The 26,903-nt window shown below is 35.7% G+C and overlaps 1 protein-coding gene across 1 annotated transcript in view; it reads left to right on the top strand.

The window, feature by feature from the left end:
- Positions 1-24,459: 24,459 nt before the first annotated feature.
- LOC145683139 (uncharacterized) overlaps positions 24,460-26,903 on the top strand; it is a 34,844-nt gene continuing 32,400 nt past the window's right edge. The window contains exon 1 of the mRNA XM_081754505.1: positions 24,460-24,974. Within this exon, the coding sequence (XP_081610631.1) occupies positions 24,610-24,974 (365 nt within the window). The 5' untranslated portion in view covers positions 24,460-24,609. The remainder of the gene's footprint in view (positions 24,975-26,903) is intronic.

The raw sequence follows: 26,903 nt of genomic DNA, 5'->3' as shown, positions 1-26,903 counted from the left end.
GTTATCCCATTTGGATACATAAATGGTTCTGTTGCTCTCATAAATGCATTACAAAAGGTGTTAGGTTATGCATTGTATAACAAACTTGTCTCGTATATCGACGATTTAAGTATTCCAACTTTTTCTTTCGAAAAACAATTACATTTATTAGATCAGTTATTTACTAAGCTGAGTGAAGCTAACATGACTGTTAACCTTTCAAAATCTTCATTTTGTAAAACTAGTTTTAATTTTTTGGGTTTTGTTGTAACACCTGAAGGTATTTGTAAAAATCCTTCTTACGTAAAAGTTATTCGCCAACTACCTCGTCCAACCAATATAAAACAATTGCAACGAGATTTAGGCCTTTTCGAATGGTGCTCTAAATTTGTACACAAGTTTGCTAAATTAGCTGCTCCTTTATTTGAACTTATCCAAAAAGGGAAAAAATGGATTTGGACTCCAGAATGTGAACATAGTTTTCAGTCCCTTAAAGACAGTTTAATTCAAAATGTACTACTCACTCACCCAAAACTTGATTCCGATTTTTCATTGATCACCGACAGTTCACAAGTGGCCGTGGCTGGCATACTTTTTCAAGAAATTGATGGTAAACGTAACATTATTGGATTCTGTAGTAAAACTTTAAATAAAGCGCAGCGTGCGTATACTACAACTGAACAAGAGGCGTTAGCAATAGTGATTTCTATTCGTAAATGGGGACATTTACTGTATGGTAAACATGTTAAAGTGTATACTAACCATAACTCTTTAGTGTACTTACATAAAATCAGAAACTGAAATTCTCGTTTAGCTCGTTGAAGTCTCGAATTGCAAAGTTTTGATTTGGAAATCATTCACATCCGTGGAATTGACAATAAAGCCAGTGACGCCTTGTCACGTATAGTTTTAGCTCCTAAAACTGAAACTCATACGGTGAATAACCTCGAAGTGCTACCGTCATTTTTCGGAAATATGACCATACAGGAACTAGTCGAAAAACAACATGAACATGCAGAATATGATTCAATTATAAAATTTCTTCAAAATCCTAATGACCCATACTCTAAGGTGAAAAACCAAAATCTTGAAAAATTTTACAAACTTGAAAATGGTGTACTTTTGAACAGAAATTTTCATTTCCCAAATTCTTGGAGAATTTGTATTCCACCTTCATTAGTTCGTACTGTTGTAGAACACATGCATTGTCAACGAGGTCACTTTGGAATTGAAAAAACTTTTGGTTTTGTAAATGAAATTTGTTACTGGAAATCCATGAGAAAAAATATCAGTAATTTTATCAATGATTGTATTGTATGTAAAGAAACGAAAGTAAAAACATCACCTCCGGCTAGACCAATGGAAAGTATTACTGTTAATGGTCCTCGTGTACTTATTTCAATTGATATTTTAGGACCATACGTTTCTTCTTCCTCAGGTTATAAATATGCATTGTCAATTTTAGATGTTTTCACTAGATATTATACTTTGTATCCTATGCGAAATGTGTATTACGTTGTTTAGAATCATTGTATTTCTTGCATTTAGGCATTCCTAGTGCTATTCTGGTTGATAATGGTAGCTGTTTTATTTCTCGAAAATTTAAAAAAAAATGTCAGAATATGGAATTAAAATACACTACGTAACACCATATCACGCTTCTTCTAACCCAGTTGAACGAATTCATCGTGAGACTAATCGTCTATTAAAATTGTTTTGTAGTGAAAATCACACTGCTTGGGAAAAATTCATTCCTCAAATTGTACTTTTATTAAATTATTCAATCTCAAGTAGCTTAGGTGTAAGCCCTGCCAGCTTGCATTTGAATGTAAAACCTTCCGAATCAGTATTTAAGCATTTTGGTATTGTGGTTACTGAAAAGGACGCAGATGAATATGTTTTGTGGGATAACAAATTAGTTATGGCAGATCTGAAAAAAACTGAAATAATTCGTAAAAGAAATGTTAAGCATAACATGAAACAAGAAAGTAAATATAAGGTAAAGAAAAATGACTTAGTTTTCTTGAAACAAACGAATTTGAGTTCAGCCATTGATAAAAGAATCTCAAAATTTCTTTATTTGTACAAAGGTCTCCTGTTGTGTTCTAAAAGGGTCTCAGAAAAGGTTTTTGAGTTAACGGATCCACTCACTGGTAAATGTTTAGGATTACATTCAGTTGACAGATTAAAAGTTTGAAAACCTACTAAAGAAACAAAGAGTATTTGGCTTAATTTAGCTACTAAACACTGTGAAACCAAAAGTGATAAAATCCTAAAAGAACAGAGTAAAAGCTCAAAATTGAATAGTTGTATTGAAAAAGTAACCTATAATTCTATCAGTGCTGTAAGGGTAAATCTTTCAAACCAATGTGATTCCAAAATTAACTCCAATAGAATTGGTAAAATTCTTGATAAAATTTTAAAATTAGATTCATATTTAAAATATCTCACTGAATCATCATGGTGTAACGTACATAACTTAGAGTTTGCAGTAACAAATTTTATTAATCCTCTCGTTTTGTTTAATTAGCATTCTGGTAAGATCACAGTGATCAACTTAGGATGAATGACTCCTACTGATGTGGTGGGCTACCGCAGCCTTGTTTTCCAACTAAACACACCTACGTGGTGAACCACTGAGTCACAAACGGGAGAATAAAAATAAAAAAACACAGAATTAATATTCAAATGCAAATGTGAGATTAGTGAAATAAATACTTACATGATAATTGTTAGCAACTATTGTTGCATTCACTTTGTATTAATCTTTTCGTTAAATACGAAAACATTTCAAGTAGTACTTGAAGACATTGAAGCAAAGGTCCCTCCAATATTATGGGTTATCCATATTATGTAATGCCCGGAGTAGGCAATTTTCTTATTGGTCCCCTCTGTATTATTTTTAAATTTTAACCAAACGTTCTATCTTTTCACTTTGCTTCGGGGATGGAAACATATTAATAAAAAATGGGTTAGGGTCTTGCAAATGTTATGCAGGCAGTATATTTTTATATACTTTGAGCGTGACAAGCTCACATGTGCCCAGTCTTTCATTTCATAGTAAATAAAATATTTTTAGTGTTATATTTACACATGTGCTTTTAATATGTAATTTTAACAAAATATAAATTAATTGCGTGCACTTTATCATATGTTTTAGTTGTGTTAAATTATTTTGAATATTCTTGATAAATATTTTGTGTTAATATGTCAAGGAACATACACTTTTGAATTTTATGAATAATATTGGTGTTTCAAATATGCATTTAGCAGTAATATGCATTTAGCCGTAAGGAATATTTTATCTTTATGAAAAGTAAAATCATGATAAGTTGAATTACTTAGTGATATATGTTATTTTTGAATGATATTATGTGTTTTATTTTAGAAATTAAGAAGCATTACTGCAAAATATTAAAGCAATTTTACCATTTTAAATTTATTGGTATACATTTAGTTTGTATTGTTGTGTATTCTTAAATATGGCATTGAATACAATAACTTACCAAATGTAATGTCTTACTCAATATATTGTTGCATTGAATGTATTAATATGTTTGTGTAATTTGATTTGAATTTTGAAAGATATTTTGAAATACGATGTTAAATAGTATCTTGAATTACAAATAACTATTGATTTATATTCAAATATTGAAATTATATTTATGTTTACATTTCAAGGAATAATTGAAATAAATGGAAAATATAAACAAATAATAAAAATAAAAAAACTCAAAAGACATTTACGAAATGGCCCTCGCGTTCGTTATTCTTCGAATTTCGCGATTATGTGCGTCCGTGTGAATCTACGAACTGTTATTCTTCAGTGTGAACAAACTTAAAATGATATTAACCCTCTATGGACTAATGGAGTGCTGTGAGTGCGGTTGTGTTGCAGTATGGTTATGAAGATTTGGATTCCAGGGTTCTTGCCCACTTCTGTAATACCTTCAGTGGACATTCCGTTCACCGCCAGTTGTAACAGTATGGATTGGCGTGGATTTTTAAATCAACCCTCGTATTTCCCCAGCGTCAATTCTTAGAAATATAACGCAATCAGCTAACATTTGAAGGAAAACAATGCTCAGGAATTTGTCACCCAAAAGGCACCTCACTTTTCTAAACAGTCTTGCTTCCTCCCGTCAGCCCATATTTGAAGGAAAAATTTAGCTACTCTAGTTGTAAACGCCCACGCACAAGCCCTCATGACGATAACAGATTTTTACGTGACAATGAAAAAAACTATTAATAATCGTCAATCATACGACTTATTGGAACTATCAGTGTTTTAATGTGATTTCTATTAACTTATGAACCATTCATTATATATTATTAACAATATAATAGCGCAAAAACTTAATGTTTTCCACGAACTATATTTTAGTTTAGTCAGTGTATTCTTGCGCTGTGAACTGGCAACGATGTGACGCGCGAAGAAGTGATGAGAGCGTCGATTTCTGCTAAACGACATGGACTGATTCAACACAAGCTCTCATGTAGAATTAGTCAATTCAGTTGAATACGTTTCTGATAGTGCTACACCAAATTTGTATATTTAACAGTAGTAATATTGTAAAATCAATAATGTCTTTTATCGTATTATTGTAATGAACATCTTCACAGTTAAAATCAATGAAGAAACTCCCCTTTGATTAGTCGTTCATTCCAAAAATGAAACCATCGAGCTAAGTCATCTTCAAGTAACAATGTAAACAAAATCTTCCTTATGAACGTGTATGGATGTTCGTCGTTACGTCCGTCTATATCGTCGTGCGCGCTCACGTACCGTCCCGAAAGCATGCATTAGGGCCAATATATCGTTGAGTAAAATATTATCAACAATTTGCAAATGTTATTGTTTTTAAATCATATGTAACACGTACAGTGAAAGTGAATGATAATATAGTGCTAATTTAAAATTCTTGTTATTATTCCTAAAAGTGAAAAGTGCTAACCAGATGTGTTTAATAAGTTATGTTTTCTTTTAGTAATTGAAATGTGCACCAGTTAAAACGTATGCAATATAAAGTTTGTCAGAAGGTAAGGTATCTATCAATAAAGAAGTTCAAACATTTACTTTCATCTCCCACTACCCATCTGGTGTTATTCACGCATGACTGTCCTACCTTGCACTTTTTTACAGGTATTGACCAGTGTACCTTAGAGCTGACGCATCAGCGATGGTGGGTATACGGCTTATGCCGCTGATATATATAACACCCGAATCTTAGGACCGTGGAGGTGTAAAGATACTTGTTTATTGCCAGTCTCTTACTTCAATTTACTAATTTGTGCATTTGAAAGATGTTGTAAAGGAAACCTTTGAAAAATCCAAGGTTCGAATCCCAATATTATTATTGTTAGTCGGTCTTCTCAAACTGAAACAAACGAATATCGAACACCATTCCCCTTATACTTCATACAACTTAATTGTGTTTGGGAGGATTTTGAGTTTACATTGAAATATTTCCAGATCACTTCCATAATACTGGGCCATATGCTCCACAATTTTGTAATTTAGAAAGTTTTCACCTTTCGGATGTAGAGTGGTGATTGTTCTAATGATTTTGCTACATGATCCAAAGCGTTTTTCCGTCTCAGTGATTGCTTTATCAATAGTAGGCAGGAAAATGTCTCTTAGTATATTATCTTTATTAAATTCGTTTTCTGCCTCCAATGAAGGAAGAGATTAATCCAAAATGAGTTTGTGATATTTCGATGGGGAATGTCTAATTCGTTTCCACGAGGAATCCCTATAGTCTATCTGTTTCCGGCTCTGGAATTTCAGGACCATTTTCTATGCATATTCACAAATATTCTTGATAAATTTGTTCGAATGTTGTTCGTTGAGAGTCATATTCTCCAGACCACATTTTCGACAGCGTTTGAACTAGTGAATCTACAAGAATCAAACCTTCCGACATGTCTGCATCTACTTAAAGTAAGGCAAAGCTCAAAGTTACAGCATGGCAGCAGTAATATTAAATTTTACCCGAAAATATTCCATGTCGTATAGATGACATTTATTTCCCGAATGGAATGATGGAAGTAAATAAATATTACAAGTACCAGATTTGGTTTAATACCACATAATATAAATAGTTGTTTGGTAGATAAACTGTATTATTAATGATAATAATAAAGTAAAATGTGATGTACGAGGACAAAAGTACTTACGAGACAAACGTCGCACAAAAACAGGAACTATAACAGGACAGTGATTTGCCGTTCCACCCCACTTTAAATTATAAGCCTTGCTCTTGAAACTTAAGTTTGACTCTAAAGTAAACTGCCAATAATTATCCTGTATTCTTAGTATTTCAGAAAAATGTCAAAATTTCACGTTCTAAAAAATGGTAGCTTAATCAGTGACGAAACTAGGCATTTGGTGCCCAGGGCAAATTTTGCGATTAGTATCCCTTTCATCTACATCCACACCAATAAACACACATATTAGTTTGCTGGCGGCCAGGCAACTGCCCCGGTTCCAGGATCTTGTTTTGATCTGGCCGTAGTTCAATTACTTTTGGTTACTTTTACCCTTGAGCTCTAAAACTGAGTAATGAATGTGCCTTTACGTTATTAAAATGATGAAGTGAGCACTCTTTGAGGCAAAAAGAGGAAATATGTTTTTCTTTCCCTAATATCAAACAGTGTTAGAACAGACATTTAAATCGGGATTCCTTACAGCAAAAGAAGTATACATGGTCCTTTTCTTCCTTTCGTTTGTTTACCTTCACTACTTTTTAGAATTTGACGTGAATTCAAATACACAAACACTGCACGACCACAACGAATGGCCAAAGCTCAGCGGTAGAATATCAGCTTAAAATTCGGAAGATGGTGTGATTGATCCCCCGTGGATAAATATTTCGACTGAGGAGATTACCAAGATTCTTCCTTGGTGGCCCTATTGCCTAATTTCCCTTATTTATATCCTCTGAATCTCGGATGTTTCAAAGCCTTAAAATAAATTCAAATGTACTTGAAATAACGCTACTATCCTGTAGTCGATGCTAAATTAATATTGTAAGTTTTGAGACTAGATTTGAAGGAGGGGCATTCATTAGTATATCCTGTTGAAAATCCATGTCACCACTGATTTACTCTTCTGCAAAATTCCTACAATGTAATTTTCTGAGAAATACTTAATGCTTAATTTTCTCAGAAATGCATATTTTGACGCAGAATTAATATAAATCTGTGATTAAAATTGGTATTCACTGACTGAACTTATTGAATGGAATATCTGTCGACCAGTCCCACAAACATCAGATAACAGGATGATACAACCTGGTCATGGGAGTAACTACACTTTTACACAAAACAGCATTACTGCCGCGACCAAGTTGTATCATCTCGGTATCTTACCTGATGGTTAGTAATCAGGAGATTGTAGCACTGGCTCTGTGATCAATTTCGAAATTTCTCTAGTAGTAGGAGTTTTGGGATTAAGCTACAGTTAAAATAGTTTAAAAGAAAATACTTCTGAAAGATTTATTTATAAAGAATCACTGATTTTTGTTAGCCTCATTTCCCCAGGCTTTAGTTAGTAGAATAGGTCCACCAAATGCTGACTCCGTTTTCCTTGAAGATCACTAGTATCGCTTATTAACATCGCTGCAGAAGGTTTCTACTTAGTTGCCACGGCCAAGAGCGTTAGGAAATTAGACGTACTAGAGACAAGACCAGAAGGTAGACGAGAAGGAGAACCAGTACCAGTAGCAAATAGTAGGTGTTGGTAATATTCAGTACCTTAATTTTCTCGAACTATTGGGATACGAACAGCAGAGAGAATGACAGAAATAATAAAAACTTCTGCTCTCTTCTTTTACTGTATATTAAACAAGGCCTCTTGATATTATTTGATGATAATAATTATAATAATAATACCAAATTATTTAATGGATGCTATGCATTTGTTCTATGTCGCCATAATCGATGGAGATTAATTACTTAGTGTACGAAGACTTCTTTCGTCCAACACGAGTCGTTTTACTGCAGTTTATTATTGCTGCAGTGCTATTTGTAAGTAAGCATCTCTTATTTTAGTATGATTTTCAACATTCAAGCAAATCAGAATGCAGACTGATTTTTCTTTCTTTTCTTTCTTTTCTTTTTTTTTTTTTTTTTTTTTTTTGTTGTTGTTCTGTCGAAAACAAAGAAGACAACCAGATACAGGACAGAGGTTAAAAGGAACGTTCAGATGCTGAGGTCAATGCATGCACCTTACAGATTTAGATAAATTTGATCTTGCTGTACTACAAACAAAAAGGAGCCTGAAGATTTTTTGTTCGGAACGCAGACTATTGCAACATACGATATTCTGCAATTGGTAACTTTGTTGTCGAGATATGTTTCGGTAGAAGTTTAACTTGCGGCCACTATTCACTCACCGTTTGTCCACATATAGCAGCATCACTTTGTGTGTGGGGGGGGGGCTAGGGAGGCCAAGATTTTGAGCAAGGGGGCCTGGCCCCCAGGCCCACCCTTGGCTCCGCCACTGCACTGTATTGCATAATAAATGTTCTTTGTTCAGTTTTAAATTTACTGCGTTCTTTATGTACACAGTTGGAATTTAATGTTCATTCGTGAAATGTCTAGTGAGCTTTTGTTCTAATTAAATAAACTTTGGTGGATTTTTGTTCTACTCTTAATAAAATACGCTCCGCATAGTATATATTGCAATTCTGAATGTTTGCTTGGTTTCAGAAGGCTGGTAAAATATGCTTTTTAAACATTTTTTTAAATTTTTAATTTATTTATTTTTGGTTTAGGAATTTGTCTTGGGATTCTCGTATCTCCATTCGAAAGAAACGAATTTGTTAACTAATTATGTAATTAATTCTTAGAATGAAATAGGTTGTATTATGTAATTCGTGTATAAGTGCAGAACAGATAGTGATAATAATAATCTTAGTAGTACAAATATAGCTGTTATTGTTGGAATTAGCTACGTTCGTAACATTATTGCCAACTAGTTGCTGCATCGTCGCAATTTCGTGTGGTGGTGGCAAATTTCAGAACTAAAGTAAGTGAATGAAAAAGGCACAAGACCTAAACGGCACAAGTCCTAAAAATCATATCGCGGCACAAGTCCTAAACGACAAAAGTCCTAAACGGCAGAAGTCCTAAAAATCATACCGCGGCAGAAGTCCTAAACTGCAGAAGTTCTAAAATTTAGGTCTAGTGCCTATATTTTTAAGATTTCTGCCGTTTAGGACTTCTGGATGACACCCGGCACATCATGCTGCCTCAGTGATGGTTTGTGGGGAGTGAGCTACTCAAGCACAACCCAGCTGTATTTTTGCGAACAAGGTGTTAAAACATCTGCCAAGGTATACCGGGACACAGTGCTAACACCTATAGTGTAACAACTGTCTGCTACCATGTTCCCTGGAGAAAGGTGGACCTTCCAACAGGATTCCGCTCCAGGCCACACAGCGAAAACAACTTAGGACTGGCTGGCACGGAACGTCCCTCACTTCATTTCTACCATTGATTGACCTTCTAGCAGCCCGGACCTTAACCCTTTGGACTACAAACTTTGGGCAGTCCTTCAGGCAAAGGTCTACCATAAACGGCATCCATCTGTCGACAGTCAGAAACAATCCTTGGCTCGAGCAGTGAACAATTTTCCCATGGACAGTGTTGGGTAAGATACATGTAAAAATGTAACGCGTTACAAGTTACTTTACTTTTAGGTCCGAAACTTAGAATATGTGAAAAAATGTTATCACTTCAATTTTTCGTACTACTATTACTATCGCTTTTATTATTATCATTATTATTATTATTATTATTATTATTATTATTATTATTATTATTATTATTATTATTATTATTATTATTATTATTATTATTATTATTATTGAACGTTCTGAATCGCTTTATGAAAATGCAAGGACAAATTTTTACTTGACAGCTATAAATTATGAATATTTTCATATAATGTAACATTGGCTAAAATGCCATACTGCGTTACTCGTAGGGATGGGCTAGGGTAACCAGACGTACTGATTTTCGTAGTACAGTACTGTTTTTCAAAGAGCTGTCCTGCGTGTTACGAAGATGCCTAGGAAATCGAGAAATATCCTTCTTCTTTAAAATGTCCAGATTTAATTTATTTGCAATATCTTAATGTTTCATTCTTTATTCACAATATTTTGAATCAAACACACTATTTTCCTGAATGATGAACCGCTGTGTTTTTTAACACTCCTCAAAAGACTAGAGATGGAGAACAATCAACAAACCATTTTTTACAATACATTGCTTTTACTGAGAAGGGCTTGTTGAGATATCGGTAAAGTAGGAAAGGTTTCTTTTTGAACTTATGATAGTGATGCTAACCTAGTTAAATAGAAGTTCCCTTGTGCCGGTCTAAATTTTCTCTCATTTCTTAAAATAATACCACGCTTCGAAATTTATTATTTTTTTTTTATTTTTTTAGCTCAACACGAACTTTGACTGTACGTTCATAAAATAAACCAATTTGTTATTCATCAAAGCATTTGGAGTTGTGTGTAATTCCTTTAGTACTTTTGTTCAGTGCTTCTTTTTAACAAAAATGTTTATTAACTTAAGGTTAACAGTAAATGAAATAATGATATGCGTATTGCCGACGCAGTAAGATATCATATACTATTGTACTTGTGTCCTACTTTTCGATTGTTAGAATGTGGTCATCCTACGATGGGCACGAGCGAGTACGAGCGAATATTCTTTGAAACTCAATTCGAATAAACAGACATCTTTGAACTCCATTCGAAAAATTTCCTCCAACTCGACTCGAATTCGGGTCGAGTCGAGCCAAATCTGGTTTGTAGTTTCGAGTATTCTCTTCAAGTATCTTGCATAGACAATATAGGTTATCAATGATACTAGTACAACTTTTATTATTATTATTATTATTATTAATAATAAATAATAATTATAACAACACTATGTTTAAACATGAAAGATACGCGGTCTGTATTTGAATACTAAAAAACTAGTTGATTGCGAACCTCGGTAGTCGTGAAGTCTAGGTGTCAAGGATATTGTTCACGAGCTTCTGAATTTGGGTTGAGAGTTTAGGTCGAGTATTCGGGCTCGAGCCAAACATTGTTAAAAGTTATAGGACACTGGCCAAATATCTTCAAAACTGTTCGGCCCGGGTTTACAATTGTCAACAACTTGAGTAGCTCGGCTCACAGCTCACTCACTATCGACCCGAACCGAGAAGTGAGCCGAGCCAACAGCTCACCGAACCGAGTCAGCTAAAGCCTTCGGCCCAGATGAGCCGAACCGAGCAGATGGCTCATCCCAACCAAGCCAGCTCGAGCTGATGGTTCGCCCCAAGCGAGCCGGCTCGAGCCATCGGCTCAGCTTTTACTTCTCAACTGAGCTGCTTATTAAAAATCTATTGTGGTCTCGATATCGAGACGAGAAGACATGCGAGCAGTGTTTCCTCTAGTGAGCAACATTAACCCTTAAGGGAACCTGGGTTTTTGGGGTATGTTTTAGACTTTCAGTCAAGCAGCTACTGCATCGTCACTATTTATTCTAGGATCATGGTTCATTCTCTTTAGAATGAAGCTGGCTTTCAAATGGTACCACTTGCATGCCCATATCATATATCAGAAGAGGGAAAATTGATGTCAAAGGAAAATTTCGGAGGGAACTTTTTTTCACATTTTGGGCTCCTCTGGAGAGGCACTGTGTAAACGTAGAGATCTTCCAAAAATCTGGTAAATATTACTTGGTAGACTGAATGTGTGTGCCAAATTTCAAGCTTCTATCTTGAATAGTAAGGTCGGGAGAAATTTTATCAAGAATTTCCACAATGCCCCAAATTACCGCAAAACACCATGATCTCAGGTAAAAAAAAATCCTGAGACATCCCTAATTACCCTAGGATCATGGTTTGCACATCATTTTCTTTAGAATAGAACTGCCTTTCAGACGGCATGACTCACGTGCCTCCATCATGTATCTAAGGCGGGAAAATGACGAAAAACGGGATTTTTGGGGTAAAATATCCCTTTTTCAACTTTTAGCCCCTCTGGACCGCCCTGTTTTAAAGCAGAAATCTGAAAAACATCTGGTAAATACTACTCGGTGGACTGAATGTTTGTGCCTAAATTGAATCTTCTACGTGCAAAAATAAGCCCGCCAGAAATCAGAAAATGCCCCATATTTCCCTATACAGAAGTATATTTTGATAGAAATTCCCTGACACATCCCTAATTACCCTAGGACCATTGTTTGCACATCATTCTCTTTAGAATAGAACTGCCTTTCAGACGATATGACTCACGTGTCTCCGTCATGTATCTAATGCGGGAAAATGACGAAAAACGGGATTTTTTGGGTAAAATATCCCTTTTTTCAACTTTTATCCCCTCTGGACCCCCCTGTTTTAACGCAGAGATGTGAAGAAAATCTAATAAATACTACTAGGTAGGCTGAATGTTTGTGCACAATTTCAATCTTCTATGTGCAAAAATAAGCCCGCCAAAAATATATATACCGACAATGAACCATATTCCCGTATACAGAGGGATATTTTGTAAAAATTCTCTGAGACATCCCTAATTACCCTAGGATCATGGTTTGCACATCATTTTCTTTAGAATAGAACTGCCTTTCAGACGGTATAACTCACGTGTCTCCATCATGTATCTAAGGCGGGAAAATGCCGAAAAAAGGGATGTTTGGGGTTAAAATATCCTTTTTTCAACTCTTTGTCCCTCTGGATCCCCCCTGTTTTAACGCAGAAATCTGAGAAGAAAATCTGGTAAATACTACTCGGTGGACTGAATGTTTGTGCAAAATTTCAATCTTCTACGTGCAAAAATAAGCCCACCAAAAAATCATTAACATAGGCTTCATAAGAGAAAATATATATTTTAAAATTATGACGTCATCACCTCCTATGTCTGGACGCAGGAAGATGTGAAACCATACGTAATGTCTTCTACAATGCCTCTGGACTTGAAAAAAAAACGGACGAAAAAGCTCAAATAGAAGAGTTATAACGCAGTGTACCATGAAACACCCGTATCGTACAAATTGTACCATAGGATCCCCAAAGAGTTAAAAGTATTCTATATTACTACTTAGCTTACATTTCTCATGGCTTTCGCTTTCCAGTGTAATCAAGCCATGATTTCAAAACGAGTTAAAACGTAATAATAACAACAATAATAATAATAATAATAATAATAATAATAATAATAATAATAATAATAATAATAATAGTAAATATAAGTATTCCATACATATAGAAATGCTTTTGACCAAGCACACAAGAAATTACATTTTGTCCATTTAGCACTATCATTCTTTTGTCACACACAATTATTAATATTCATATAGTAAATATCTTATAATTCTTATATTTTAAAATCAATTGACAGAGCTCTGATTGCTTTTATGAGAAATAAATCTTTGGTTTTATTGATCCTACGCAGTGGCGATGCGTCATCGTGCTTCATTTCGGTCCTATGGCGTTTCGGTCCTGCGCCGTGTCGATCCTGTGCCGTGTCGATCCTGTGCCGTTTCGGTCCTATGCCGTGTCGATCCTGTGCCGTTTCGGCTCTATGGCGTTTCGATCGTACGTATTCTATGCATATAACTTGCACAGGCATAGAATCGACAGGAGTTTATAATTTGTAAGAGCAAAGATTAAACAGATAATAAAAATAATATTTTTTTAGGCACATGATTAAAAGTTAAATTATTTCAGAGCAGCAGCGTAAGAGCAAAACGGCACAGGACCGAAACGGCATAGGATCGACACGGCATAGGACCGAAACGGCACAGGATCGACACGCACAGCACCGAAACAGGTTTCTGAGCTGAATTGTCGGTCGTATGCCGTGTCGATCCTGTGAAGTGTCGATCCTGTGGCGCATCCCCACTTTTTTCACGTATTTTTACATTATCATACTAACTACTTTCTAATTGTTTTATGACTTTGTACTCATCTTGCTACTTTTTATTATTTTTCAACTATTCAAATCATTAAATTTTACACGTTTAATTACCTTTCTAAATTGCCGATATTCTTGTTCAATACAGTGGTAATGATATTATGCACAACTTTGTGATGCTTGCTACAAACAAACAAACAATTGCCGGGAGAGCGTCGTGGATACGGAAATAAGCAACTGCAGAAGAGAAGGTTGGAAATATAAAGTTGCTATTGTGAACCAGCGTTGCCAGATCTAGCATATTTTGCATATCTTTAGCATCTAGCATCTTGCTTTTAGCATCCTGTCCAAATCTAGCATAATTTGAGCAAGTTTATTAGAAAGCCGTAAAACCTGGAGATGTGAAAGAAGTTGGTCGTGGGAAGAAAAAGAACGGCATAAATGTACCTCTCCCATTGATTCATAGAGTCGTTAAACCATACAGGCAGTATTATTTTCCGAAGTTAGAAACGCCTTTGGGCTTTTTCTTTTCTTTTTTCTTTTTTTGGCTCCACCCAGGGGTTTCTAATCCTTTAACTGCGAGACATGAGCAAAGCTATGGGAGCCATTCTCCCCCCAAACTTTTTGATGTTGCACATACAGATCTTTTTTTATGTGCTTTTGTTTATCAAGTTTTCGTTTAGTGACGTCAGGGTGAATGACGTGTATTACCTTACGCCCTCTAGTGACAATACGTAAGGGCAGTTGTAGTAGCGAATATGCACACACACACAGTTACAGTTCGTGTTCTGTATGAGTGCTGTGCGCTGGAAGTTGCTGCTCTGTAGGAAGCAGTCGTATGCAACTATCGTAGAGTGCGGTCAACACAGATCGTGTGCCTGTCTAACACAGATCGTGAGTTTAAATAGTAAGTGAAGTGAATATAATTACGTGCTCCGGTGTGATTTTTATAGCTACTGGAAGTTAGTACTGCAGGAAGTTGGGACGTGTATAATATTGGACTCCAGCCTATGCACAGGACTGACTGACAGTGTAAAAATCACGTCGAATCTTCTAGAAGATAGGCAGATCAAGGGGAGCATTACCTGTAAGAGAAGGTTTTTCTTTTTTTATCCACGACGACGAACGGAAACCACGTTTGTGGAAATTGAGGTAAGATACTCACGTATTATATTTAGTTTTTTTTCTTTTTGTAAAATTTCCAACATACTGGTTATGGGCCCAGTGTGCTTAATAAGGCCCAGTGTGCTTACTAAAATTTTCCGAAACTGCTGTGTCTGGTTTTAAGTGCTTGAATAGTGCGACGAATGGCTTACGCATTATTTTAGGCGTGCTAGTGACATATGCATATTCTAAGTGAAGTGCAACTGTTGTGGTGTGAAGTGCAAATAGATTTATTGCATTTTACGTTTCCTAGTAGTAAAAGTCGAGACGCTTGTATTAAAATACACCTAGTAGGTTAGTTGGTCTGGGTCAGTTTTTTTTCTTTAAACACGAAGATGGATTTGTTAAAGAATATAAAGCCGTTATCGTGTGAGAAAGAGTGGCCCATATGGAAAAGAAAAATTAGGGACTTATTAGAATACCATGAAGGGACACTAGAAGTTATCGATGGCAAATTGCGAAAACCGGAACCGTTAGAGGATTCTGCTTCAGAAGCTCAAAAGAAGAAATATAGAGCAGAGGCTGACGTTTACCGGAAAGCAAATAGTTATGCCAAGTCGATGATAACTAGTGCAGTAACGGACGAAATCTACCAGAAGATAATGGAGAACGATACGGCTGAAGAAATGTGGTTAGCTTTAAAGAAGCTATTTGAGGCAAGTTCCACAGATCAATTGTTCAAGATTTGTATGGACTTTTTCGCCTTTTCTTGGAGTGAAAGTGAAGATGTTTCCACGCACATAGCTAAATTGAACAGTTTGTGGATGGAACTCAACAGTGGATTGAAGGACAAAGGACATACTGAATTGCCGGATCTTTTGTTGATCTGTAAAGTGTTACATATCCTACCCAGTACTTTTGAAACTTTCAAGTCAAGTTGGATGTTGCTGGCCAAAGAAGTACAACGTACGTTTGACGAATTAACTACACAGTTGTGTATGTTCGAAAAGAACTTTGTACAGCGGTCACAAGTAGGCAAGTACAAGGATGCGCCTTCAGAGCAAGAAGCATTAGTAGTGAATCCGCCGAAACAATTACAGAAGAAGGTCAAGAAAGATGATATTTGTAATTACTGCAGACGAAGAGGGCATTGGGTTCGAACGTGCAAAAAGTGGATTGCAGATGGGAAACCGCCTAAGAATGAGAAGAAGAATCAGAAATCTAGTGAAACCAAGTTGACAATTGTCTATGCTGCGAACGAAGAATGTTCTACAGAAGAAAATGGACCTTTCATTTGGTGGATTGACAATGGTGCAACGAAGTATGTAACACACACACCCGATTTCTTCCTCAATTATCAGAAGTTTGAGAACCCGAGTAGTATTTCAGCAGCAGGTAAAGAGAAGCTGCTTGCATTAGGGAAAGGTGACGTCAAAGTGCTTTCAAAAGTGAAAGGCAAGAAAGTTGACTTAATCCTTACGGATGTGTGGTACGTTCCGAATCTTACGAAAAATCTGTTCTCAGTTTTGGCCGCACAGGATAGGAATAGGAATAGTAAATTTACGTCCTCTACCACAGAGTGTTTGTTAGAAGTGGACGGAGTTGCTATCGTTCATGGCAAAAGAAAAGTACAAGGGGCGTTGTTCAAAGCGCAGTTTGAACCAGTACCCTCAAGTAATTGTGAAGAAGTGAATGTTGTGATGTCTGACAAAGCTCTTTTACAATTGTACCATAGCAGATGGGGACATCAGGACAAGAAACATATCAAAGATTTAATGACGAAAGAGCTGAATATTTCTGTGAAAGATGAAAATGTTCTCTGTGACTCTTGTGTTTACGGAAAAGCGCACAGACTACCGTTTAGTAGTAGAAAACTTTCATCTTCAGTGGGACAATTATTATCAGCAGATGTCTGTGGTCCCTTTAGTGAATCGTTTCAGAAGTACAAGTACTTAGCTATATTCAGAGACGATTATTCAAAGTACAGGTTTGGTGTTTTTCTACATCAAAAGTCAGAAGTGAAAGATGCGTTGAAACAGGTGTTAGCCAGTGCCTAGGCAGAAGGACATACCATTAGGTTTAGGTGAGGTAGTTAGCTGTTTGGCACAAAAATGTGAACAAATGTCAAAGTGTGATACGGTAGTAATAATTGGGGGATCAAATGATGTGGCAAAAAACGAAGCTGACAACGTGGTTAGAAATTTGAAAAACATCTTGCCAAATCTCACAGAAACAAATGTAATTGTATCTACTCTGCCTCATCGGCATGACTTAATCGGTACATCAATTGTAAACAAGGAAGTTGAAACAGCAAATGCAAAAATCATTAAATTGTGCAGAAGGTTCAAAAATGTAAAGGTACTAGACATAAGTATGTATCCTAGACAATACCATACCGTACATGGTCTGCATCTAAACGGTAAGGGGAAACAATGCATGGCTGATAAAATATGTGTATTAGTGGAGCAATCGGAAACCTATAATGATACTGGTGTTATAGCTTTACCATTTAACAATAGTCTCAAAAGTAAGACCACCGTTGCTGTCAGCTCTGATGTAAACAGTACTAATGCGTATAAAGAAAGGGAATTAGACAGGATCTGCCTCGTTCAAAAAATACACGTAAATACTGAAAGTACTGTGGAAAATCTTGGAAAAGCAGGTAATGTAAGTGTGCCTAGTCCAACTCAGCGAAAATCAAATAGAATAAGAAAGGTTCCTACAAAGTATGATGATAATAGTTTTTTAATGCAAGTCCCAATAATAATTCCAAGCACTTAGCCAATAGAGGTAACAGTGACGACAATGTAATAAATGCATATTACCAGAACGTGCAAGGTATAGCTAGCACGGAGCAAGGTAAACCTCAACATAATGCTATACAAGGGTGCACGAAAAACAATACAAAATTGTTTACAGAGTCATATAATGGCACAGCAAAAGAAATTGAGCAAATAGATAATAATGAAGTTGGTCGAATTAAACAATCTAACTTAACTAGACTTCTTAATGTTAGAAACATAAATGATATAATTTTAGCACAAAGTAACTCTGGTCTGTTTTCAAATATGAAAGGTGTTATAAATTCTGACTTTGAAAATATCTTGCTGTTCCACATTAACGTACAATCAATAAGAAAGAAATTAATTGAAATTGAAATTTTTCTTGACTCATTTCCGTGCCATATTCTTTGTGTTAATGAACACTGGCTTAGAAATGAAGAAATACTTCTATACGTACCTAAAAATTATATCATGGCAGCAAGCTATTATAGAAGTAGAATTACCCATGGCGGAGTAGCAATTTATTTAAGAGATGGCTTCACCAATGACTATATTGTTATTAACGTAGATAATTTCTGCTATGAGGGGGAATTTGAAGTAGTTGCAATTTTATTTCCTAACGCGAAAACAATTGTGGTATCAATTTATCGAACACCAGATACGGATGTCAATGTCTTTCTTGCACGCTGGGAAGACCTTACTAACTACTTAAGTAAGCATGATAAATATAACATATTATATCTGGGGGATGTAAATATCAATGTTTTAGTTGATACTCCTACCAAGAATTATTTTTCTGATATACTTAGATCATATAACTTTTATTTTCTAAATGATCAGCCAACAAGAAAGGAAGTTTGTTTAGATAACATTATTACAAATGTATATAGAAATGATTTATCGTGTGGTGTAGTACAGTGCTCATTGTCAGATCACGATGGCCTATATGTGTTATACCCCTTTGTCAAACACAATAATACTAGGGTGGTGACCAAGAGTTTTCGAGTACTTAGTTTAGATAATATCTGTAGTTTAAGACATAAATTAAAAGAAATTGACTGGCAGCAAATATTCTTCAGATGTAAAAATGTAGTAGAAGCGTGTGATTTTTTTATGTATAATTTAACACGATGCCTAAACGAATGTTGTCCAAGAAAATTTAAACGCTATAACTTATCTACAAACAAATTACAGCAAAATGTTAGTAACTGGTACACTCCGCAACTAGCAGAGCTTCGTAAGGTTGTCATTGCTTGGTACAATAGGGCTAAATCGGGCTGTCCTGTGGGAAAAGAAAAATACATCAGAGCTAAAAGACACTACAGAAAGGAAATAAGTGCGGCAAAAATTAAGGCAAACGACAATTTTATTGTAAACCATACAAATAAATGTAAAGCAGGGTGGACAATTATAAACAGGGAAATAGGGGTACGAAAAGAAAATGATTTAATATCAATATCCCCTGACACTTTTAATGAATTCTTTGTAAGTAGTGCTAAGTATGTAAATGGTAATAAAAGCAATATCCCTAAGTCCACAGAAAACGGTGTTATAGACTTTAAAAGTATTCTAAGTTCATGTAGAAATCATACTAGTAACTTGACATTTAAATGGACAAACGTAACACCTGAAGCAATTTTGTCAGTGGTTCGCAAGTTTAAGACATCTGGTAGCGAGGATTATTATGGGTTTACTAATAGTACAATTAAAAACATCATAGACGTAATAGTGGAACCCCTTACACACTTAATTAATTGGATACTAGTAGAAGGAGTGTTCCCAGATTGTCTTAAGATTGCGGTTACTATTCCCATACATAAAAAAGGGGACAAAAACTGTCCCAGCAACTATAGACCAATATCTCTCGTACCAATTGTATCAAAAATTATTGAACATTGCATGAAAGAACAACTAACTCTGTACTTTGAAAATAACAAACTCATTAACTGTGCACAATATGGGTTTCGGAAAGGTATGTCCACAATTAAAGCTGTTGAAAAAGTTGTATCTGAGATAATTGATGCCTTTGAAAACAGTTCATTCGCTTGCGCAACATTATTAGATTTAAGTAAGGCTTTTGATACTGTTTCACATGAAATATTGATTCAGAAATTACAGTATTATGGGATCAGAGGAACTGAGCTCCTATTGATCAGGTCTTATCTTGAAAGTAGAAAACAAGTTGTGTGTGTACAAAATAAACAGTCAAACGTACTTGATATATTAACAGGAGTGCCACAGGGAAGTGTCATTGGACCTTTTCTATTTCTGGTATATATTAACGATTTACCTGACTACGTATTAGAAACCACTGTTATGTATGCCGATGACACTACATTTATAACGAAAGATAATAATATCAACGCAATACACACAAAAAATAATAAAGCAATAGATAAATCTACTGTTTGGCTGTTCCACAATAAATTACATTTGAATCATAATAAAACAGAGAAGTTATACTTTCATCTCAGCAGCTCCACAACTGATACAAAAGAATGCTCCTCAGTTAATCTATTAGGGATATACTTAGATACAAAATTAAATTGGAATGTGCATACTATGCAACTTTGTAAAAAATTATCAAGGGCAGTATATGTGTTACGTAAATTAAAAATATCTGTAAGTAAAAGTCTATTAATCACTGCATATTATGCTTTCTTTCACTCTCATCTTTCGTATGGCATACTATTATGGGGTAATTCTTCCGGGGCACAAACAGTATTTAAGTGGCAAAAAAGAGCGATAAGAACGATAACAGGAATTCCAGAGAGAGAATCTTGCAGACATTTTTTTAAAGATTTTGGAATAATGACCATCCCATCCTTGTACATATTATCGTGCCTTATGTATATCAAAGAAAACTGTACAAATTATGTTACTCGAAGTAGTGTTCACTCACACAATACAAGGCGCAAAAATGAAATAAATATTCCCCATGTGCGGCTGTGCAAAACTCAAAATAGTTATAAATATATAGGGATGAAATTGTATAATCTGTTGCCACTCAGAGTGAGAGAAATGGAGATTAAAAATTTTAAATGTTTTTGTAAAAAGTGGCTCTTAGAAAAGTGTATATATAGTATTTCAGAATTTCAGGAAGAAATTTCAGGATTAGAATAGAAAAGTAGTACTAGGTAAAATATAAAATATTGTATTGATTAATTAAAATTGTAAATATTACATGTACGCAAACTTAAATTTTGACGTTGTCTATTACAACATCATGTTGTTTAACGACAATAAATTATTCTTATTCTTATTCTATTCTTATTCATTAGAGAGTTTCTTGGCGACAACGGAGGAGAGTTCGATAATACCGAAGTACGGAAGATACTGAAGGAGTATGGCATCCATCAACGGTTCACAGCGCCTTATACACCGGAACAAAATGGGGGCAGTGAGCGTGAGAATAGAACCATTGTGGAAATGGCAAGAACATTCCTTTACTCTAACCAAGAAGTGCAATTTCCGCAAGAGATGTGGGCAGAAATGGCCTCAACAGCGATCTACATTCTTAACAGGACCGGAAAATCTTCACAAAAAGGTGTCAGTCCATATGAACTTTGGAAGCAGAAGAGACCAAGGATTAAGCATAGGAGACAGATCGGTTGCAAGTGTTACGTGCACATTCCAGTACAAAAAAAGAAGAAAGATGGACAGGAAAGCCAAGCAAGGATATCTCATTGGTTACAATGGAGATGAAGCATGTCGAGTCTGGATTAAAGAAGAAAGAAGAGTTATTATCTCCAGAGACGTCATTTTCAAAGAAAGTACACTTGAAGAAACTTCTAGAGAAGAAGTACAGCTACGAACAAGGGATGTTCAGAGTAGAGAACCGGAAGAGATATCAAAACCTATAGTCAAGCAAGAATCGGCAAAAATGAAAGAAGATAGACGCTAGTGTCTCCCAAGCCGAGTACGGAAGAGAAACTTAATGGTTAGGGCATAGTGTTGCGAGACCGAGCGACTCTGAAGAAACCTGCAAAATACGACGATTATGTGATGGCAGTAGAAGAGTTAGTTAGACTTAGACTTAGTTAGACTTAGTTAGTTAGACTTAGTTAGAAGACTTAGACAGTCCCAGTTCCTATGACGAAGCCATACAAAGCAAAGAAAGTTTTGAATGGAAGAAGGCAATGGACAAGGAAATGGAGTCGTTGCGCGAGAATGAGACCTGGGAACTATGCGATTTACCCCAAGGAAAAAAGGCAATTCCGTGTAAATGGGTGTACAAGGTTAAAAATAACCCAGATGGTAGCATTGAGAAATACAAAGCGAGACTAGTGGCGAAAGGTTTTAGTCAGAAGAAAAACATCGACTACAAGCAGACTTTCAGTCCAGTGGCAAAACTTGGTACAATAAGAGCAATGTTGAGTGTAGCAGCGAATGAGGGACTACATCTACTTCAATTCGACGTATCCACAGCTTTTCTCTATGGAAATCTAGAAGAAGAAATATATATAAAGCAGCCAGAAGGGTACCAGGATGGCTCAGAAAAGGTGTGCAAACTTAAGAGAAGTCTGTACGCATTGAAGCAACCATCCCGTTGTTGGAACAGACGGTTTGGTGATTTCTTGCTTAATCAGGGTTTTAAGAAAAGTGATGCTGATCCATGCCTTTTTATTCGGGAAAGAGATACGGATAAAATACTCTTAATTCTTTATGTGGATGACGGCCTGGTCGCATTTAGTAACAAAGAAAAAGTTAATGAATTCCTAGCGACGCTGAAAAGCGAATTCAAGATAACTGTTCAAGAAGAGGCTCACTACTTCCTGGGATTGGAAATAGAGAGGCGTGACAATGGCGATATCAAGATACATCAGACAGCATACAGCAAAAGACTGCTTCACAAGTTCCATTCTGATGCGTGTAGAGCTGTAACAACACCTGTTATTAAAATGAAAACATCTGAAGAAGAAAAGGTAAACAAAGACTATCCTTATCGCAAGGCAGTGGGTTGTTTGATGTATCTCATGCTAGGTACGAGACCAGATATTGCCTACAGTGTGAGTGTGCTTTCAAGAACGCTTGAACATCCTACAGACACTGATGTCATGAGACTAAAACGTGTATTTAGATACATAAGAGGTACTGTTGGGCTAGGAATTGTTTATCAGCTTAACAAGAATACAGGTATTCTTGAATGCTTCAGTGATGCTGACTTTGCTGGCTGTGAGAAAACAGGGAAGTCAACCACGGGAGTTTTTGTGCTGTATTCTGGAGGAAGTATAAGTTGGTTGAGTCAACGTCAAAGTATGGTAACGACCTCAACCACAGAAGCTGAATTAGTAGCAGCTACAGAGGCGGCGAAAGAAGTCATCTGGCTAAACGGCTTTTCCAAGAGATTACACAGCTGGAGAAGATGCCCGTCATTCAAGTCGATAACAGCGCAGCGGTGAGACTTGCAGAGAACCCGGAATTCCACAAGAGGACCAAACATATTCAGACCAAGCAGTTCTTTATTCGCGAAAAGGTGACTCAAGAAGAATTAGGGGTGAACCAGATCTCAACACAAGAACAGCTGGCAGACTTGCTGACAAAGCCTCTCATGAGAAATAGGTTAGCATTCCTTTGTAACAAGATAGGCCTTGTAAATTAGAACATAGTTAGTTGTACATTAATTGTATATATATATATATATAAGTAACTTTGATATTGTTATCCATGTATCATAGTATTGACGAAAACTTGTCAACAAGGGAAAGTGTTGCACATACAGATCTTTTTTTTATGTGCTTTTGTTTATCAAGTTTTCGTTTAGTGACGTCAGGGTGAATGACGTGTATTACCTTACGCCCTCTAGTGACAATACGTAAGGGCAGTTGTAGTAGCGAATATGCACACACACACAGTTACAGTTCGTGTTCTGTATGAGTGCTGTGCGCTGGAAGTTGCTGCTCTGTAGGAAGCAGTCGTATGCAACTATCGTAGAGTGCGGTCAACACAGATCGTGTGCCTGTCTAACACAGATCATGAGTTTAAATAGTAAGTGAAGTGAACATAATTACGTGCTCCGGTGTGATTTTTATAGCTACTGGAAGTTAGTACTGCAGGAAGTTGGGACGTGTATAATATTGGACTCCAGCCTGTGCACAGGACTGACTGACAGTGTAAAAATCACGTCGAATCTTCTAGAAGATAGGCAGATCAAGGGGAGCATTACCTGTAAGAGAAGGTTTTTCTTTTTTATCCACGACGACGAACGAAAACCACGTTTGCGGAAATTGAGGTAAGATACTCACGTATTATATTTAGTTTTTTTTTTCTTTTTGTAAAATTTCCAACATTTGACAACTTCACCATCTTTATTTCTGACTTCATGACCATCATTATTCCTGAAATGAAAGGTCCGAGACTAACCAAAAATCTGCCCCCCAGCAGACAAATCCCAACTCCGCTTATGCTGCGAGGTAATTTTCTTTCAAAATATGTGAACGAACACTTTGAATTCATTTATACGATATATACGCCATTGAGTCTGGCAACGACTGCATTAGTTTATTGAGTTAAAGCTTTGTTGCGTGAAGTATTGAGTTCTATCCACGCATTCTTGCGCTCTGCGTACTTTAAGTTACGTTATCGTATCTCAACCTCGTTTTTTTTTTTTTTTCCTTTTAAAACTCCTGAATTAGTAATTATGAGGATCTAGCATAATTTGACCGAATCTAGCATAATTTCGATCAGGTTTTGAATAATTCCGAACTGTGAGTCTGGCAACGCTGTTGTGAACGTTTTTGTAAATCATTTCGTTAACACTTGTAACATAAAATATAAGGGAAGTATAAGAACAGTGTAAAATTCTTATTATATTTCAATTCACAATGGCTGGTGAGGCGTCTTTTAAGGTGGAATTGATGTGCAAAGAAGAAATTGCTTATGACTTACCTCAGGAAGATCCACTCGAAGGGAAAGGGTGGACCTACGAACTGATGACTGACAACAAAGAGTTAATATTATCTACAACGGAAGGAGAGGAGACAATGGACAAGGATACTGCTATGTGTTCTTTGGATGTGAAACTAAACGTTGAGAGGGTGAAATCAGAAATAGCAGTAGAAGAAGATCCTGCATTTGAAAGTAATATAGAAACGCTAAGAAAAATAGTGCTTCAGGAGACTTGCGCGTCGTACTCTAATGACTCCCAACAATTAACAAAAAAAAGTTTAAATTCAGTTCCGCCAGAAAGGTAATGTTCAATTTTGCATATACTAACTGGTTCAGATTGATAATACGGTTACATGCGTTCGGAAACTTTGTTGGCTAAAAGCAATACTTCACGAGAAATATTTAGGTATACGAGATATCTCGAACGTAAGTTGGTAACCTACAATTTGGAAATGGCATGACACACATAGACTAGCTGTATACCAAATAGAAGTAATAGTAAGATCGATACCACTCATACAAATTTTATGTAGTTCATAGCTTGATAAAATAATTATTTTTTTTTATTATTGATTACATATTTTTAACTAATTGTTGCACATATTTAAAATATGGGTGCTCGACGATATTGTTTATTTATATTGATACTTATGTAAAATAACAAATCGTGAGAATGGTAATTATCCTAAAATTTTCCAAATCTAAACGTGGAATGTATTATATTGGAACAAAAGCTATGGACGTTTGTATTTTTACTTAGGATTTAGCTCAAATGGGTCTAGTCTCATTTTTCCGGAGGGCTTCGAAAGACATAAGCAAAATACAAGATAAAAAATATTTTAACCAACAATGAATGTTCATTAATTGTAGAGGTCCATACATCAATCCACTTCATACCTGCACTCATTTCTTTCAAGGAAGTCGAGTTTTTACATTCCCAGGAATCATTTCTAGGGTATGGACCTCCATTTCTCAATATAGGGGCTTAGTGAACGTATATGATATATAAATTATTGTAAAAACAACGCTAACCAGCATGTGCTAGATGGCCGGTAAAAATAAGATTGCTATGTAGATTAGGGCATTACGCAGAATGTGGGTAAAGGAGGATACGCAAAATTCTGTATTTAGGATAACATATCAATTACGTGTTGAATGCGTTTTTGTACGTTCGTAATTATTTTATAGGTAACATCCTGAAATGCTTTCTTTGCTTGTATATTTGTGTTCCAAAGTAACACAATATATTATGGACGTAACTTCTTAATTATATGGATTACTTCATTCCCGAACATTTTTCTAGTTTCGTGTTATGATTTGCCACATTGAATTTTGATACTTCATTTCGCTTACAGTTGTTACTAGTGATGGGCCGTGGGAATATTCCCGGTGGGAAGGAATTTAAAAAAAATGGGAATATTCCCAGTTTTTTACCCTGGCCTATAAATTTCCGGGAAGGAATTTATTTCCATTTCTTTACTTTATTTTCCAAATTTTAAGAACCATATGACTAATTACTTTGTTTTAATATATTATGATTTAATTCTAGGTTTTAAAGAATTTGGAGGTTAAAAAATTTAAAATTATTTGACGTACTTTATATAACTAATAATATGATTTTTTAAGTTCCATTTCCATTTTCACTAAAAGGTAAAGTAATTGTTTAGTATTGGGGGGCCAAAGCTAGCAAAAAATAGTATGATTTACGGAAAAAATGTGTTGATAGTGATGTTCAAGTAGTCAAAAAAAAAAACAAATCAAACGCATTTTTTAGGGCACTAGGGGATTTATACAAAACAGTAAGGTAAGTGGAAGTGATTTATGAGAGAAAAGAACGTGAATTGTTGGTATCAAAGATAGAAAACAACGTGCCATGCGGGGCTCTAATCCGCCTTCATTCGCTAACGCTCGGTCTGCAAAGATGTTTGAATTTAACGTTGGTAACGTAATTTAACGTATGAAACTATAAAACAGCCGCATCGGAATAGAATATCGCAAAAAAGTAGGTGTAAAACTGGCCCCCAATGCTAAAGAACAGCCAAAATTAGCAAAGTATTAATTTACAAATGATGAAAAACGACCATCTTGTAAAGTAATTTAGAATTATGTAGAAATAGAGATGAAGTACTATTAATAAACCCTGAACCACCATTAATAATAGACGTCGGTCTGTCTCCTCTCTCTCTGACTCGAATTTCTGAAGAGGTACTCGGACTTCTTTTACATGTGA

Source organism: Thermobia domestica, chromosome 1, assembly GCF_964235325.1.
Source record: "Thermobia domestica chromosome 1, izTheDome1.hap1.1, whole genome shotgun sequence".
Taxonomy (NCBI): Eukaryota; Metazoa; Arthropoda; class Insecta; order Zygentoma; family Lepismatidae; genus Thermobia; species Thermobia domestica.
The sequence above is the reverse complement of the archived record's forward strand: the minus strand, read 5'-3'. Positions and strand labels throughout refer to the sequence as shown.